The sequence below is a fragment of the Spea bombifrons genome, chromosome 7 (genome assembly GCF_027358695.1).
Source record: "Spea bombifrons isolate aSpeBom1 chromosome 7, aSpeBom1.2.pri, whole genome shotgun sequence".
NCBI lineage: Eukaryota > Metazoa > Chordata > Amphibia > Anura > Pelobatidae > Spea > Spea bombifrons.
Genome location: NC_071093.1, coordinates 29225403 through 29244843, shown reverse-complemented (window position 1 = coordinate 29244843; position 19441 = coordinate 29225403). Strand labels below are relative to the sequence as shown.

At 37.7% G+C, this 19441-nt stretch overlaps 1 protein-coding gene across 1 annotated transcript in view; it reads left to right on the top strand.

Moving 5' to 3' along the window:
* The window catches only part of PCBP3 (poly(rC) binding protein 3), a 38276-nt gene that overhangs the window by 13000 nt on the left and 5835 nt on the right, over positions 1–19441 (top strand). The window contains exons 3-12 of the mRNA XM_053471131.1: positions 4285–4396; positions 5112–5135; positions 5816–5848; positions 7255–7371; positions 8841–8972; positions 10373–10501; positions 12050–12193; positions 14920–14961; positions 17830–17908; positions 18263–18322. Coding sequence (XP_053327106.1) covers positions 4328–4396; positions 5112–5135; positions 5816–5848; positions 7255–7371; positions 8841–8972; positions 10373–10501; positions 12050–12193; positions 14920–14961; positions 17830–17908; positions 18263–18322 — 829 coding nt within the window. The 5' untranslated portion in view covers positions 4285–4327. The remainder of the gene's footprint in view (positions 1–4284; positions 4397–5111; positions 5136–5815; positions 5849–7254; positions 7372–8840; positions 8973–10372; positions 10502–12049; positions 12194–14919; positions 14962–17829; positions 17909–18262; positions 18323–19441) is intronic.

Here is a 19441-nt window from a genome sequence, read left to right as displayed (position 1 = left end):
ATATATATATATCTTGGGATTTATTGCTCCCCAAACCATAATAATTATTTAGGATGTCTGAGATCAACATAGCGTTAGTTATCGTACAGTTACTCTAATCATTTAAGGGTATAAGAATACTTAAGATCTAGTTCCTTTGATGCATGACATGTAAATTATTGCCTTATTCTTTTAACGTTTATAGAGAGTAAAAGCCGTTAGCCTAAACTCTATACGTTTTATTATGCTTTGGGGCCTGTAGTTTAAAGTGTACATTCATGCTTACATTTCCCTAACACTGTCCCTTAAAGCAATCTCTAAATTAGTTTTTTTATCAATACTGTCTCTTCCCATACCATTTGCAACTTCTTCACTATTTAAGAGCAACGTTGTTGTCGGACTTTGGCAGCAAATTAGTTAATTTGTACGTGTAAATGGATGCGGTACAGGTCGGTGTGTGCGCCTCAGCTCTGTTCGGGTGGGTTAGAAAAGCCCAGGGTTGCCGGCTGTGCAGGAGAGCATGAAGCGTGATTAATCCAATAACGCTGATAAATCTCACCGCTCCAGCACATGACCCACTTTTTCAATCAATTGGAAACATTTACATAGAAGAGGAAAGCATGGACATTATTAAGTATAATTTCTAAGTATGTATGTATGTGTGTCTGTGAGTTGCTCAGATTTTTTTGTTTTTGTTTATTTTTTTGTATATATTACATATCAGTGTGTCCAGTAAACCCATTTTCAGTATATTATTTGTAGACCTTGATGTATGTGGTTTGACAAGGATGGGGATGATGGGACTGGAGCTCTCTATGCAGGTGATAAATCATGTCACTACAATTTATTTGATTTTACACTTCCCTCTAGATTGTAAGCTTGCAAGCAGGGACCTTTTCAACTAATGTATCAGTTTGTCTCCGTCCGTCAGTTCTAGTTTTGTCATTCCCATTGAATATATGTATTGTAAGAAGTGCTGTGCAAATTATTGGCGCTATAGAAATCAAAGATAACAATAAAAAATAACAATACTACATATCTAAGCTGTATTTGCATATTCGTCTATATCAACATATAAGTCCTTCATTCAGACTCATATAGACTAAATACACACTTACCAAATGAGAGTTTTTATTACAAAATATGAACATACATTTGGACGCATTAAAAGATTTAATGGCAGTTCTGGTTCTGAAATGTAAATAGTGGCTTTATACAATATGTTTAAATATGGGAAATTATTTACAAGGTGAGACTGTTAACTGGCATTTGTAATAATAAACTATGGCAAAAGGAAAGCTGGTCACATTGAGATTGCATATTAACTCCATTCATTCAGTTCCGACAGCTAGTTGACAACCGAATATACATTATCTACTTGGGTCTATCACAAATTGATGTTTTAAAACGTTCCATTTGGTCTGCTCATTTCAAAATATTTTGTTTATTTATCTCATTAACTATTTAATGATCTCACAAACCAAGATAAGTAAAAGTATAAACTTGCAAGGACTGTTCCTTATTTGTCACATACCACGGACACAGTGGACAGGATGATAATTCTTACATATTTAAAATCTCTTTGTCAACAACATTTGGGGTATAAAATGTTTTACTTGATGGTACCAAGCAAGTGAAAGTGAGAATATGAAGAATTTGCAACCTGACTGCCTGTTCAGCTGCACCTCTGGATAAACTGACACAGAGTTGTCCATGACTAAATACAGGTGGGGATAAATGTATTCCAACCTCACTTATAGGAAAATCAGAGGGTTAGTTACCCAAGTCTTATTATAGATGGTCATGTGAAAAAGAAAGTGCACCCTCTTTGAATTCTGTGGTTTTACATATCTAAACACAATAACAATCATTTGTTCCTTTTCAAATTAGGTAAATACAACCACACGTGTGTAAAGTATGATGGCTTCCTCGGCTCTGCCTTGCATTAGGTCATTGCTTCATTGACTCTGCCTCGCATTACTCATTTGTTACCCAAGTCTGTCTTATTGCAGAGATGGTGCCCTATGTTAATGATATAAAGAAAATGCAGACAAATTATCAATATATAGATCACCTTATATGTTCTATGCTAAATTGTTCAGGTGACAGCATCCATTTTAAAGATGGTGTCATGTCTGAGACATTCTTGGTTTTCTAAACTGTATTAAGCACCATGACTTCTGTAGTGTGTATTGTGCATTTCCCTTATCTTGAATTCTTGAATTCTTGAATGTTGAACCCACTAACATCAGTGTATTTCTTCTAGTGTATCTTCCATATTGAAATATTATTTCCTTGAAATTTGGTGTATTCCAGTCATCTATCTACAGAAAGATGCTCTTCTAAGCTTTGTAAAATGTTTTTATATGTATGTCTCCAGTGCCATAACAACAATATTAGCTAAAAAGCAAACAAAAAAATCCCAAATATTTATTTAACACAGAGACAAAGAAATATCAACAGATATACAGTAAAATGACTCATACAACTTCGTTACCACCAACCTGTCATTAGCTTCTGCTGTGTCAGTGATTTGCATTAGCATCAATGGAAACAACCTATGCTGGGTTGTGATTACGAGCTATGTGAGCTAACCTTGTATGTGCCTTGAACGGTAACAGTGGGTTTTTTTGTTTTGTTTTGTCCCCTACAAGTTTCTCACTTAAGAGTATGATTTTACCATGCAATTTTCATGTTCTCCAAAAATCTCGATTTGAAAGAGAATTTTAAATTCTAACTCTCTGATTTCACTATGCATTGTCAAAGCCAAACCCCAGTAAGGTTTTTACATTATATGTGACAGCTATGCACTAGGGAATTGCCCTTCATTATACATAGTGATATCAGGGAGTCGCAAAGTTCAACTCTTCAGTGAATAGTTCCTACTGAATAAATACCTCTCTTTTGGCCATTCTACTGTGCCATATTGTTTAACTATACTAATGGCATCCCTTTTCTTGATTGGATTAGTTGAGTATTTTCTTCCTGCTTTGGTTGGTATCAGTACGATGTCATTTAGAATACATTCAGTATGTTGATGCTGCCCTAAATACATAATTATGCACTAGTAAACATTACATTTTAGATTCCAGTGGTTATGCTATTTTAATTAAACGATTTAATATAGTATGCCCATGAAGAAATGTAGTCTCTGTTTCAGATCATGTGCAATTTCAAAAAATGCATCACATATGTTGCCTTCCAAAATACTAGTTATCAAAAGTTTCAGCCCATGGCCAATCAACCCTTTACAACTCAAAATGTTATATTGCACATAATAACTCTGCATATAAAGCCCACAGAGGGAGCCCATGCAGTAAATGTCTTCTAACGCCCCCTGCAGTGTGATATTTGGAGCTGCACACAAGCAAGTACTTAATCCAGCCAAGTTATTCAGCTGTCTATATACCTGTGAGATATTGACCACTCACCACCCCGTCTGCTGTTGGCACCGATCTAGTAATTTATGTTCTGAGACTTGCATGAGATTGTTTTGTTTAATTCCACAAGGGGAAAGCTAAACAGTTGCTAGTCAGTTGTTGCTTAACTACACCTTCGTTAGAAAACCTCTTGCTGTACAAAGTCTAAGTGAGTATTATGGACATTTTGGTTAAATAACAGTTCAAGGGGTATTGGTTAATTTTCACCCTGTCAGCGACTTGCAGGTCAAATCTGCACAATTACACTAGAGGAACTCCATATTTCTTGGTGTACTTTCGGTAAACATTTACAGCATACTGGGACAAATCCTATAGGTGAGCCAAGGTGGCACAGGAACCCAGCTAGCCATTAACAGTAATGTTTTATTCTGGAAGAATAGAGCTGTGAAAACTGGTGTTGGCAAGAGCCAAATAAGTCTGGTTCATCAAGATTGGAGCAATACAGAAGTCGTTTTTACATTATGATGTATACTTGCATTTTTATTAGTATTTAGTTATCAGTGGGTACTCTTAGGTAAATGTTCCCATCTGGTGCACAATATTTTAATTGAGAAAAAGTATATGTATCTAAATTTCTATATCTAAATAAATGCCCGGCATAAACAAACCAGCTTCACCGATAGTTTGTCTAATTAGACATTGCTTATTAGATCATTTGATGTCGTATGCAAAAGGCAGCATGGGGTTGGCTCAACAGAAATAAGGTGGGCCACAAATAATAACAATAAAGCTATGTGAGGAGAAAGCACAACAGTGCAAGCATTTATTCCCTCCCCAGTATTTAAATATAAATCTTCTACCTACATAGTTAATAATTTTTGAGAAATTAGAGGAATGGATAATAATACATCTTTTTATGTCCTAGGTGACCTTTCAACTGACTGTCCTGTATCTTGGGCATCTAGAACATGGAATCCAAAGTTTCAGAAGGAGGCCTAAATGTCACCCTGACAATCCGTCTCCTCATGCATGGAAAGGTGCGTTACTAAGGCCAAATATGTAGACTAATATGTGTCTAGTTTCTGATGTTGGTCGGAATACGCTCCTATAAAAATATTTTTGGTGGATGAGACCAGGTGGATATATAATCAAAAGATCACAGTTATATTGCTTATCTTGGATGGTCAAGATTGCCAAGTTTCTCTAGGGAATTACAAGGTCTCAAACTGTTAGAGCCATTTTAATATCTATTTTGTTAAATAAGAAACAGAAATGTAATAGGATGCAATAAATACATGTATGCCACCGAATTATTGACTGTTTTGTGCAGTAATCTCTTGTAGATCATGTTACACCTTTATGGAGATTATTCAGGTTAAAAGCATCTTTGTATATTCACTAAACGAGGGAGTTGTAAATTAGTTGAGAAATTATAAAAGGTCAATCCAGATAAATTTCATTGGCAAGTAGGCATGAGTTGGCACATCATGCTGTGCCATTATAACACTTTCACAGCCCTAAGCATAAATTATTAGTTTTGGGTTAGTTCACTATTTGAAAACCGTCATAATCAGACTTTGAAGAGAGTAATAGAATTTGCTACATGCTAATCCATTCCAAATGTAGTCTGAACCAAACACACAGTCTCCATAAACCTACTGTCCGGTTACTCTGACATACAGTTTAACTAGAAAGGATATATAAGTATATTTACATAATTTTGACGTTGATATCATGTGTTTTTGTTTGCAGGAAGTAGGCAGCATCATTGGAAAGGTAAGAACTGCACTTAGTTCATGGATTTATGGAGTAAAACTTAATGTAAATATATATATAAAATAGATTCATTCAAATCTAAAGAACATGCTATGGATATCAGATGTAGACAAAAAGAAAAAACATGAAAGCAAATTAAATGATTGCAGTATTTGTGTCAAATGGCTTAATTGCATTAATCAATATAAACCATAACCATAATGTTGGTATGATCCATTGTGTCTCTTAGTATTCATTTGTCAGCAGAAGTTAGGCCTGAATTGGCCACAGGTACATTGAGCAAATATTGAGTAAGGCACTACCCTGGAACTATTTTTTAAATACAGAATGCCTGTACCAGAGTCTATGAGTGAAGTCCTGCTTCCTCTGGTCTTTTGGGTCAGTTGTCTTTTTCTCTGGACAGGGGAGCGACTTTTGGATATGCCCACTTTTCTTCCAACTTCAGATAGAAATTATTCCAGATGAGGAAATTAGCCTACCCTGGGAAGTCCCAGGTATACTAAATACTAACCCTATGGGCTGGTGTGCCTGTTTTTGGTACCATTCTGACCTTGGCAGCGATCTTTTGTCCTATGCAACCAACCTGGCTCCACAAATGATGTTTGCTTTGGTTATATAGATATAAATTATTTTCATTGGTATTTTACACAAAAAGTAGTCTCAATATTTTATTGTTTCAGAAAGGAGAAACAGTGAAGAAAATGCGTGAAGAGGTGAGTAGAAGAAAACAGTAAATATGTATATGGAATTGAATATGTTCATTACCTTTTTTCTCAATACCATTTAATTCTTTTTCACGTGATCAACTTGCATTCACTGGTGAAACAGAGGTCATGTAGCCCCCTCATTGTGGGGGGACCCTCTCCAGTGGGGACCCCCAACACCTGCTCCTCCAGTCCCCACCCCAGTATACCGATAGGCCAGTGAGCCATGCTCCCTGAGTCCCAGCACACTGAGTCTGAGCACTGGTATGACGCCATTTACCGGTGCTCAGACAAAGCAACTGTGAGGGGGGGAAAAGTACAGTATTTTGTGTGTGTATGCATGTTATTGTGTATATATAAGTGTGTGAGTTAGTGTGTGTGTTACTGTGTGTTACTGTATGTGTGTGTAAGAAGAATTAAAAAAGCCAAAGACCCTCTCAAATCTCATAAATCAAACAATATCAGTAAAGCTTCCACAATGAGTACATGTAACATAGATAAAAGCACAAGGAACAAAAAATAGTGTAGTATATCAAAAATAAAAAATATTTAACATAATTCTCAGTTAAAATTGAATTTCCTAATTAAAGTGGCAATTTATAAAAATGTATGCAATGCAAAAAACTCCTCGATGGGAACAGGTTGATGTAGTCCCCTCGATGGGGCTCTCACCCTTCTGTGACTCTTTCTCATATGGAGGCTGAGCAAACAGAAGCAAACACCTGAAATGACAAATGTGTCTAAGACAAAGCCAAGGTCTAAGATTTGGATATGTACATCAAGGGACACATGGTACTTTCAAGCCCTGTTTGCTACACATACTAACCCCCTGGGAGATATGCCCAGTTTTAACAGCGTCAAGTCATTTAAGTAACTATAAAGTCCCTAATTATTTTTTTTAATGGTATTTCCATTATGGGTTTCACCAATCTGCCTATATTGTTTTTATGATATAACACCCAGACTTTGGACATTATTATATAGCAACCAGTCTTTATTATATAACACTTTTAATTTTATTTTTTATATTTCATTTGTAGTAGTGGGGACTTGGTGTTGATAATAGCAACTGAGATTGCCATCACATACGTTGTTAGTGGAGTTTATATATGTACTTTTTTAGTATTCTTTGTCTTGCAAAAGTCAGAAAATAAATGTTATTTAACTGAGATAAAAATGTATTATTCATTAATCATTTTGGTAGTCTTTGAAAGCCATTTTTTCTGCATTGGCATACAGGACATTATTTGACATTCACTGTAATTATCCAGTTTACAATGCTTCAAAAATCTATCTACTATGAATGTTTTAAAAAATGTGAAAAACAAGTTTAGAATCGTGCGGAACAGTGCAACATTATACTGATATAGTTATTCAAGAGCATTTGTTTCTATAATGATGTATTGCCTTTATAGAGTGGAGCTCGAATTAATATTTCAGAAGGAAACTGTCCAGAGAGAATTGTAACCATCACTGGGCCTACAGATGCGATATTCAAAGCTTTTGCCATGATTGCATATAAGTTTGAAGAGGTGAGGGGTTGATATCATTTCTACAGATATAGGTTATGCCCTTCACTCATAGAGGGCATCCTTATGTTGTATTTTAGCCTATTAGGCACACATTTTCACCTTATCCATTACTGCCTGATATCATGAGATATATATATATATATTTATATATATTGTATATGCACACTCTATATGGACAAAAGTATTGGGACACCTGGCCATTACACCAACAGAGACATTAATATGTAGTTGCCCCCTCCTTTGCAGCTATAAGAGCTTTCACTTTCCTGATAAGGCTTTCCACGAGATTTTGAACTTTCCATGAAAATGTTTGCCCGTTTATCGAGTAGAACATTTGTGAGGTCAGGCACCGATGTTGGCTCGCAATCTCCATTCCAATTAATCCCAAAGGTGTTTGACGGGGTTGAGGTCAGGGCTCTGTGCGGGCCAGTCATCTTCTTCCACACCAAACTCACCCAACCATGTCTTTATTGACCTTGCTTTGTGCACTGGGGCACAGACATGCTGGAATAGAAAAGTGTCTTCCACAAACTCTTCCCACAAAGTTGAAAGCATAGCATTGTCCAAAATATCTTGGTATGCTGAAGCATTAAGATTTCCCTTCACTGGAAGTAAGAGGCCTAGCCCGTCCCTTGAAAAACAGTCTCATACCATTATCCCTCCTCCACCAAACTTTACAGTTGCACAATGCAGTCTGTCAGGTAACATTCTCCTGGTATCCGCCAAGCCGAGACTCGCCCATCAGACTGCCTGAGAACCGTAATTCGTCACTCCACAGAACACGTTTCCACTGCTCCTGATTCCAGTGGCAGTGTGCTTTATACCACTTGATCTGACGTTTGGCATTGTACTTGGAAACCCATTTAATTAAGCTCTCTCTGCACGGTTTTTATGTTGATATTAATGCCAATGGAAGTTTAAAACTTTCAGCTATGGAATCATGACCCTGATGTGTGACTTTATGTGGTCTTCTGCTCCGTGGCTGAGTTGCTGCTGTTCCTAAACACTTCCAGTTTCCAATAATACCATTTACAGGTGGAATATCTAGCAGGGATGACATTTCACAAACTGACTTCTTGCAAAGGTGGCTTCCTATTACAGTATCATACTTCACTGAGTTCACTGAGCTCTTTAGAACAACCCATTTATTTCACAAATGTTTGTAAATTAAGGCTATATGGCTAAATTCGTGATAATGTACACCTGTGGCACCTGAATTCAATAATCAAGAGGTGTGTCCCAATATTTTTGTCCATATCGTGTGAATTGATTGAATGCTTACAATATGACTAGCACAGTTCAGCTCATAAATACTCCTCATATATATGTGACACATTGTTTTCTGTATTTACGGGAAAACTCTATCCAGCGGGAGGCCATATAGAATTGTCAGTTTACCTTTCACTTTATGAACTAAATAACATTACTTGAAAATCCTGACATAAGATCTGGCTGCACCCTTTCCTCAGGACATTATAAACTCGATGAGTAATAGCACCGCAACCAGCAAGCCACCGGTCACCTTGAGGTTGGTTGTACCTGCAAGCCAATGCGGCTCCTTGATTGGGAAAGGAGGCTCCAAAATCAAAGAAATTAGAGAGGTGAGTTCAAGATATTAATACCGAGCTTAAATCACAGAAAAGCTGGGATTATATAGCTAGGATGGATATGATCAAAGTGTCTGTTAATGTCTGGCATGTCAAATTAAATTGGGCAGAGGGCCAGTTTGAATCCACAGACACCTAATGGGTGTTGCACGTTTATAAGTGTACTTAGTACTAGTTATGTTTAGTAAAATGGTGGACAAGTAAAAACATTTTCAGCTTGACAGGGACTTGCAACATTCAAAAATTCACAGGTATTTACACAACTCACAAGTCACTGCATTCATAGACATACATTCACAGACACTAACAGCAGCCACACGAACACAGCACCACTCACAGACAGAGTGCATAACCAACACACAACCAACAGGCACTCACAAAGAACTTCACTACCTCTCCCAGCAGCTGGCTCCTCTTCTTCACAATAGGAGGACCTTCTAAGGTACATTGACTGCCAAATCCTACCTGTTGGAACAATTGTCTGTTTTCCATCCTGCAACTTGGGGGCTCCACAGAGTTGAATAATCATTAACATCAGCTAGTGAAGCAGGATGAGATAGAGGGATCTATTCACTAAATGGGAGTTGGTAGGAAAGTGTGCAGAAGATGTGTGGTTTTAGCTCTCCATCACGTTTCTCCAGATAGAATGGCTAAGATGGCCCTGCATAATTTTACCCCTTCAGAACTGGGGATTGGGGGATATCATACCTGAAAGACAGGAGTTCAAGTAATTTGAACATATGTTTGTTAAAGCTTGAATCATGTTTTCTTTAAAAAAAACCACAATTATTAGTGCTCATATTTAAAAAAAAACTATACTAAAATAGAGACAACTAGATTTTTTTCAATGGCACTTAGGATTTATTACACATAGTAGGTGCCACTGCTCAACAATGACCCAATTTATGTTCGCCAACATTCCTTGATTACAGGAATACCTCACATATATGGTTTTTTTAATGTTCTAGAAGGCCACATTCATCCTTATATACATATTACCCTGTATTTACCCTGTATTTATTTTTTAAATACAACCTCAAGCATTTGGCTAAAGGGATTTTTTTACTTGTAGTGTAGTAAAATATATTATTTGTTTTCCCTTTTTTGCACTGTTCCCAGTACAATATGGATTGAAATCCGTTTGGGGACCTCAATTTGTTTTTTCTTTTTGATTCCCAACAAAGTGAACTGCATTTCATAACTTATGTTTTTATAAGATGAGCATATAAAGCTATCCTCAAATGATAAGATCAAAGGGCACATTACTTTTAATGTTTTACAAAAGACAAACAAATGGCGTGAACTCGTATTACCTGCTGCCAGATTTTACATTTGTAAATTAAAATAACATTTCACATAATAACATGAATGCGCTATGTTTCTCCCGGTGTTAGTCTACAGGTGCCCAGGTGCAGGTGGCTGGAGATATGCTGCCCAATTCAACAGAGAGGGCAGTGACCATATCAGGCACCCCCGATGCTATCATCCAGTGTGTGAAGCAAATCTGTGTGGTGATGCTGGAGGTACAGTGTGTCGTCGCAGGGGTAAAGTATACACACCCAGTTCAACGAAAAATAGACATCACATCAATGCAGACAGCATACATCATACTGATTAAAGTGATCTTGCACCACCTGGATTCTTTTACCATCTGTGTGAGATGTCAGAGCTGATATTTTATACACTGGGGAGAACAGCTTCTCAAGCAAAAATAATCAGCACAGTTAACATTAACATTCTGGATTAAGGAGGCAATTTCCAAGTTTAAGTAGATTAAACTTTGTTATGAAGATTCTGCGCTACTCCATGTATTTCTGATAATGCTCATTTACTCAAGAAGAGTTTCTAAAGTTGAATATCTCTATCTAAAAGTACACACTCTTAAACATAACATATGGAGTCATAATGCATGGTGCACGTTACAGGTCTCGGTGCTCACAGCGTAAAGCATAAGCTAACCATTACATTGATTTAATTGTGTTACCCCTGAAACAAAGCAGCCACATGTGCAATGTGTGTTTTATTTATGATTTGGCAGCTGTAGTTAGGATGAGAGGTTTAGATCTAATGTAAGGAAGTTTTACTTTACTTAGAGGGTGGTAGATTAGTAGAGCAGCATCTCAGCAGAAGTAGTAGAGGCTAATACAGTGAGGGGATTTACACAAATTCTGAGTTTATAACAAGACCAAGGGCTGATTAAGGTTTGAGTGTTTACTCAGACTAGATGGGCTGATTTCGTTTTAATCTGCTGTTAGCCTCCCATCAGACATGGTAGAGGCTAAGACAGTGAGGTAATGTAAACATATAGAGGATAGACATAAAGCTATCCCGAATCTAAGACAACATTGAGCACTAATGAAACCAAGTCTTACACCAAGAAACATTGGCAGGCTAGATGACCCAAATGGTTCTTTTCTGCCTTCAAATTCTGTTTTTGTGTCAAATCCTGTGTTTCTATGTAGTTAGAACGTCAACACCATTTTGACTGTTTGGTTTTATAAAGCTTAGAGAGCTTTCTTCGCAAACTTCTTAAGCAGTACTTTAATTAGAAATGAGTAGCCTGCATCCACAGGCTGACCGGCTAGATTCAGCCTAACCTGGCACACTATGCACAATGGAATGGTTGTGCAGCTTGCACACAGGCATCTTAATAAGCTTACTGGACACAGTATGCCATAGAGAGTCATCGAGTACGCAGAACAAAATGGTTCAGAATGTAGAAATGCTAGCTGCATTTTCTCCCTCTTCTGGTTGCGTGCGTAATTGCAGGTTAAAATAATATTAAAAGCTGGCTGTTGCCTCAGGGATAAGTTCTTTAAATTATAACCGTACAGTGGGCATTTGTCTCTTGTGCCTCTGGCAGATTGTTGCTTGCTCAAATGGCGAAAGCAAGAGAATGTGCAAGTATTATCAAAACCATAAACATTTCTTTAGTTGATACTGTGCAGTAGGTAGAATTATATATTTATTGCACTCTATACCTGGTTTATTTTTACTTGTCAATGGTGGGTCTATCTGTTACTGGGGAATTGCATTAATATTATGTCTCCCTCTCCTATCCCTTTTCCTAGTCCCCACCAAAAGGTGCCACCATCCCTTACCGTCCAAAACCCGCCTCCGCCCCTGTCATTTTTGCAGGTGGCCAGGTAAGAGCGGACCCGCTGGGTGCCTCCACTGCCAACCTCAGCCTATTGCTGCAGCACCAGCCTCTGCCCGTTAGTTTGCAAAGATTTTCTTGCATGTTATTTCATCCTTCAAATTACTCATCTAACATAAGCATTGAAAACCTGCCAGCTCACTACACAGACAACTATATCAATCAAACAAAAAAAATAGCAGACTTGGTCCAAAAAGATCATGACATAAAAGGTACAAAAACACAAAAAACTATGCAGCCACTATGTTGATTGCTTGATATTTAGTACTGCATTTGTTTCTTTTAATGATGACAGGTTCCTAATTCACAACCCTTACATTCTGAGTGCATTAGGCAAAACTGCTCCATTTCTAATGTACAGGAGATGTAGTAAAAGGTGGCAACTAAATCACGGCACTCCTATTTAATGGGTTCTTATGTAATTTATCCACGGAGGTCCTGTAACGAGAGACCCTCCCCTATAAGTTTTCCTACAAAATAATCATTAGCAAATTGCTCTGGTGTTGATGTGAAATTCATCACATGGTGCTAAAGTTATATATAGCTGGCAGGCTGCTCAGAGCTAATGTTCACTCATCCTTTGCATGAATGGGAGCGTGTAGGTGAATTAGAAGGAATTGGAAGAATGATTAGAAGGTATCCACTTATTACATCAATCATCTTTGAAAAGGTTTATAATATAAAATAATTAATCAGTGTTTTGGGCCATAGAAAAGGATTTAACATCAAACGTCACACTTGTTTTTCCTATTACTTCAGAAGTTGTGCCAGGTACAGAATATAGATATAGATAACCAAATCCTAAGCTAAATTTGCATGAAGTCTTTCAACAGATCTAAATAAAGAGAAATTATATCCAAGAAAGAAGTGAAGATTAATCGTCACCAGTATTTTTATGGATTTTCCCCTAAATTGTGAGCTTGAAGCAGAGTTCCAGTAATATGAAGTCTCTATGCTCACAGATTTAACTATGGCTCATACAGAGCTGCACCCTGCATGGTGGCTTTGCATAATTAAATAATCCTGTAAGGCCACATATATACTATATGACCAAAAGTATGTGAACGCCCCTTCTAATTATTGAGTTTAGGCTTAAAGCCACAGCCATTGCTAACAGGTGTATAAAATTAAGCACGTATGCATGTCATATCCATAGACAATCATTGGCAGTAGAATCGGTTGTACTGAAGAGCTCAGCGACTTGAAACATGGCACTGTCATAGGATGCCACAAGTCCGTTTGTGAAATTTCTGCCTGGCTAGAGCTTCCACTGTTGACTGCTATTATTGTGAGGTGAAGGCATCTAAGGAATACCAATAGCCCATCACAAAGCAGTAGACCACGCATACTCCCACAGCACAGCCGGCGAGTGGATCACTAACTACAGGATTCCAAACTGCTTCTAGAAACAACATCAGCACAAGCACTGGGAGCTTCATGAAATAGGTTTCCATGGCCGAGCAGCTGTGCACAAGCCAAAGATCAGTGGAAACATGTTCTCTGAAATTATGAATCAGGATTAATTATCTGGAATTCTGATTGACTAAACTAGGTTTGGCAGATGCCAAGAAAACACTCTACTGGAATGGATAGTGCCTACTGTAAAGTTTGGTGGAGGAGAGATAATGGTCTGGGGCTATATTTTAGGGTTCGTGCCCCTTAATTCCAGTGAAGGGTAATATTAATGCTACAAAATACAAAGATATTTTAGACAACTGTATGCTTCAATCTTCATAGCATCAGTTTGAGAAGGCCCTTTCCTGTTCCAACATGACTGTGCCCCTGTGCACAAAGCAAAGACATGATATGACAAGTTTGTTGAAGAGGAACTGGAGTGGCCCGCACAGAACCCTGATCTTAACCCCATTCAACACCATTGAGATGAATTGTAATGTGGATTGGGAGCCAGACATTCTTATCCAACAACAAAAATATTCTTTTAGTTCTTTTAGTGCAGAAATTCCCTCAGACATACTCAAAAATCTTGTGGAAAGCCTTCTCAGAAGAAAGTAGCTACAAAAGAAGAGCCAACACCATATTAATATTCATTGTTTTAGAATGGGATGTCCAACAAGCTCATACAGGTGTGATGATCAGATGTCCACATACTTTTGGGCATATAGTGTTTGTTTATTTTTACAGACCATTGTAATAATTGTCATTACCAAAATAGGTAGTCAGTGGTGTACTTTGGAGACTGCCCTGACCCAGGGCAGCACCCCCAGCCGCCCCCTCTGCAGTCGGCATCCTGGATGCATTAAAGGCCAGTGCATGCCTTGAAGACACGACGTGCTGGCATTTGCAGGTTATGAAGGCTGTGCAAAGCATAAATAGGCTGGTTTAGGAGATCCCCTTATTTCTGGCAAATTGTACCGCTTGAGAGCATTGTATAGCTTGATCTGCTCTCTCCCCTTCTGTAGCACGGGTACTGCTGCCCTCTAGACCTGCAGCCTGGATATGTCAGTACGTAGAGTATTAACACAAAAAGCATTCCAGCTTTTTATTTTAATATAATATAAATACGATATTTCTTGGATATAATTTCACTTTAATGCTTACTGTCATCATGTATGAATGATATGTTTTATATGTATAATATATCTGAGCAAAATGTCTAATTGGCCAGGGATACAGCTGTAGAGAACAGAATTATTATTATTATTATTATTATCACATAATATATCTTATAGTTGTTTTCAGATTCCTGTAGCATCTGTCCACATTCCCTTTTCCCAAAATGTACGCTACCATACTGATATTATTTTATCTCCCTATCTGTTTCAGGCCTACTCAATTCAAGGACAATATGCCATTCCTCACCCTGATGTGAGTTCTCATCTCTCTTTATCTTCAGCTACCTTCTTCCTGGCTCTTTCTTCCCCAGCATGCTGTTGCGATTGATAATTAATATTAGATCATAATATTAATATGTCTGAGATGGGAGCTCTATATCTGTTACATTGTGGGCCGCCATGAGACATGTGTTACTCCTTTATAGAGAATAATTACCCGTTATATAGCAGTCTTTTTGCAACAAACGCATTATCATATTAAGTCACAAAATGATATATCCACGTCAAAATAGTAGATGAAGCTATGCAAAATAATATAATAATAACAATATTGAACTTTAGGAGTTTTAGGAGTCACATAAGGAAATTGCTGTATTATTCCCAGAACAAAATGTCCAAATAGGTTTACTGGCCCAGCTTTCATAGAGTAAGTAGAGTCACTTTCAAGACCCAAGAGGCCCCATTACATCTTGATATAGCTTGGTCTACTAAAAGATATCACAAGCCTTTTGGACTATTGTATCACATAGGGAAACTGTCCCCTTATTATTGTGATAATGCAGAACAGCTGTTGTGCTAGTAGACTTGCAAGCATTAGTTAAAAAATTATAAAATTTCAAAGTAGTACTGTTACTATTAGCTGTATAGATCTTGGTTAACCAACACATAGCCCTCCAGCTGTCATGATGTTTTAGTAGCCTACAGCTAGTTGATCATCATAGGGGTATCATAGGAGCTACGTGTTCAGCAGGGTCACACTACACTCTTAGGTTTGCAGAGGCAAGAGATAAAGCCCAGCATTATTTCTGATGTAATTGCCCCATTGTGTGTGGACAGCTTTTTACATGTGATATACTTACCGCCAATCACTGGGGATCCCCATGTGCATATGCAGAAAGCACTCCTATTGATTTCAGTGAGAGCTCTTTCCTGCCACTTATTGGCTGCTTCAATAAGTCAATCAGTGACAAGAATTGTCAGAAAACATTAGCTGTGCCTCTAATTGCATTAGGTAGCTCTCCAGCTGCTGTGAATAAACCTACCATTAAAATTATAGACTGATCATGTCTTTGTCAGTGGGCAAACATACAAAATCAGCAGGATATCAAATATTCCTTCACTGTATTTCTATATGCAAATAAACACACACTTTAATCTTTCTGGAGGCGTGGGTTTGACACAAGAGGAACTACCGCCTGTCAGCTCTCAACGTGACCAGGGGGGCAATGAAAAAGGGCATACAAAAAAACGTACAAAACAGCATTAAAATACACTGACTTACTCACACTCTATCTCACTCTCTGTCACTGTCTCCCTACCTTCTTCTGCACCCCCAACTCTGCTTCTTCTCTTGCCTTTTCTTAGTTTTATGTCATATTTCTTCTGTCTTCTTTCTTCATCTGCTTTTCAAGGTATCAGCTCCATTACCCAGGCCTCCCAGAGCATTTTGGCAAAAGGGCAGAGCCTCCATGCATACCCTCTCACTCGATTGTTGGTTGTTGACTGTAGCTCCTCCCTTTTGCCGAAGTACTCCAAGAGGCCAGAATAATGCTTCTCTTTCTCCGCAAATCTGTCTGCAATATTCTGGAGTATTTCCACAAAAAAGTGGAGCCACAGCGCTCCATGGGTACAGTCTCTCTCCCGTTCCTCCAAACAGGGGCGAGGGTGTGCACGGAGGCACCAACAATTCATGGAAATGCTCCAGGAGGCCTGGGTAACGGAACTGGTACCAGGAGGAACTGGACAAAGAATGCAGGTAGACATTGAGAGGGAGCATAAGAGTGGATGAGTGTGAGAAAGAGTGAGTGACGGACAATGAATGCAGTTTCCAAATGGCAAAAGCCCTCCGAATTTCCTCCAAACTGAAAAGAGAAGAAAATGAAGTCTCTTGTCCAAAAATAAATAGACAAACATTTTTCGGAATCATTTTTGATCCATTTGCACAGGTCTAGTTCACATTAGCAACATGTAACAATGTGTGAATGAACAATATTGTATTACTTTACAATGATGCATTAAATAATTGTTCATTTACTACAGGTCATCTAGTGTTAGCGTATTAGATGTGTAGCTTGTGAAAGCGCACATTTAAATGAGTAGGAAATTGTGTAGGAAATTAAGCATGTCTGGTATTCTTTGCTTTTGGTGTTTTTTTTGTTTTATTTTTGGTCTATTTTTTTCTGGTGAAATAGAGTTTGAGGCTCTTCAAAAGTGGTCAGTATCTATCTATTTAGTGTTAAGCCTTACTGTTCCAGGTTGCTAATCCTGTATCTGGAAGATCACATAATCCTTCTTACTTCATTCCAGACATGTTGTTCCCCATGGTACACTTTAATAATACTGATACCACACGTTATTAAAACTACAGTCTGAATGGTTACACCCTATGTTTGTTTCAATGTCTCCCTCTCTCTCTACAATCTAAGCCGGGGTTCTGTGTGAACAGTGGCTAAGTCGTAACCTACCCAGGAGCCCTTGTGTCTAAATGTGAACCTAATGGCACCCTACATAGTTTTTTTTCATAGAAACATTACAGGTCCATTTATTTAATTTGGGTGCCACTGACCTAGTGATAGTTAATGGGGTTCATGACTGATTATATATCAATTTAAGTAATAAAACAGTTGATATGTTAGCTGTGTGTAAGGTGCAGCCATTGGTCCATTGATTGGAATTGTGTCAGGTTACTCATGTCACATTATGGTCATGATATAAGAAGATTAAGGATATGTTCGCTCTCTTAACAGGGTTATATTCTCTCATCTTGGAAGTGGCTGCATGTTTCATGGCCCCCCCAATTATTTGCTTTATTTTATTATTTGACTCTGTTTTCTTGTGCCTGTGACTTCTTGTATTCTCTAACAATAACCTTCTTAGTTCTAATGTCCCTCCTACCCCTCAGCAGTTGACCAAGCTCCACCAGTTGGCCATGCAGCAAACCCCCTTTACTCCCCTTGGACAGACCACCCCTGCTTTCCCTGGTACGTACCCAACTTTCCCGTTCTAGAGTCTTCCTACTCTTTTCTTCTCTTCTCATGTCTCAGGCGTTTTCATTTTTCTTTCATTCATGTTTACTATGTAATATATTTTTGTAATCACCTCTAACTTTAGTCACTAAAGTCACTAACTACATTGTAAGCACTGCACCTAATGTCATATCGTGTATTCAAAATGTGTAGACTTCAGTTGTTCTTTCTTTAGTTAGAGAAGTCCTAAATTATTCTATCGGACACAAAACATTTTGCATCAATTTCTGAGCTTTTTTAGAAGATGGAAGAAAATGCTGATCTCCTCAAGGGCAAGAGGGTTAAATCTATTTCTTCTTTGCTCCTTAGGAGAAAAGCTGCCCTTACATTCCTCTGAAGAAGCTCAAAACTTGATGGGCCAGTCAGCAGGTAAAATGTGGATCTCAGGTTTAGTTACATGAGAGGACAATGCCCAAATAAAGCATGCAGTTAGAACCGTTTCAGTTTCTATATATAGAGAGCATACAGAGGTAGATTTACCAATGGGCTATGCAAATTGCGTAGATGTTGGTATGGGTTTAGCAATTGGCGTAGATGTTTCAATATATAATGCCAGCTCAGCCGTTCTTGCTGGAGAAATCTACTAGCGCTGGCCCTTCAGAATAAATAATGAGTGAGAGAATAGAAAGCAAACTGTCTGTAAACTCTCCTGTCAACTCTCCCTTCAGTGAATACACCCCAATGAATCAATGGATGTGTGGTTTTAACAGTTGAGTTTGTTGATTAGATTATATGTGTGTATTAACACAGTGATTAGTTAAGGGGTCTACATGAGTTCAGTTAATTGATGGATGTATATATATACACATGATGACAGATGTATACATAGAGAATAACTTGATTGTGTCTTGATATTTAAGTAATAATTTTATATATCTGTATTAGTTCAGTAGAGTCATAAAGGGATAAAAGTAGAGGATAAACTACCTTTTAATTAAAAGCTTTGGTATACGAGTTCATTGATTGGACTGGGAATCTGAATTAACTTTTTAGTGATTACTTTTGCTGTGTTGTATAAGTTAATATCATTTGTTGATATTTGGTATGATGTTGGTATACTTTTGATGTGTTCAGCAAAGCATGTGTTGCATCATATATAATTTAATAGTTTAAATTGTATAGTGCACATGGTTTTTATTTACTATTACTCTATATTTATATGATTTGAACAGTGCTGCACACTTTTTCACTTTTTCCCAGTGTCTTTCGAACATCACAATAGACCTTGTTCGAGACAATCTAGTACTGAAGTCCCTGGTTGTATTTTCTGTGTTTTCACCCTGATATGATAGTTGACTAGTCACTGGCTGGCACTCTGGGGGTCATTTCAGACACATACTCATGGTTTGCAAAGCTGAGTGTAGTACAGTTAATCTTCTTTATATATATATATATATATATATATATATATATATATATATATATATATATATATATGTATTAATAGTTTTGAAATGTGCATGTAGTTTACATCCTGATGTTACACAT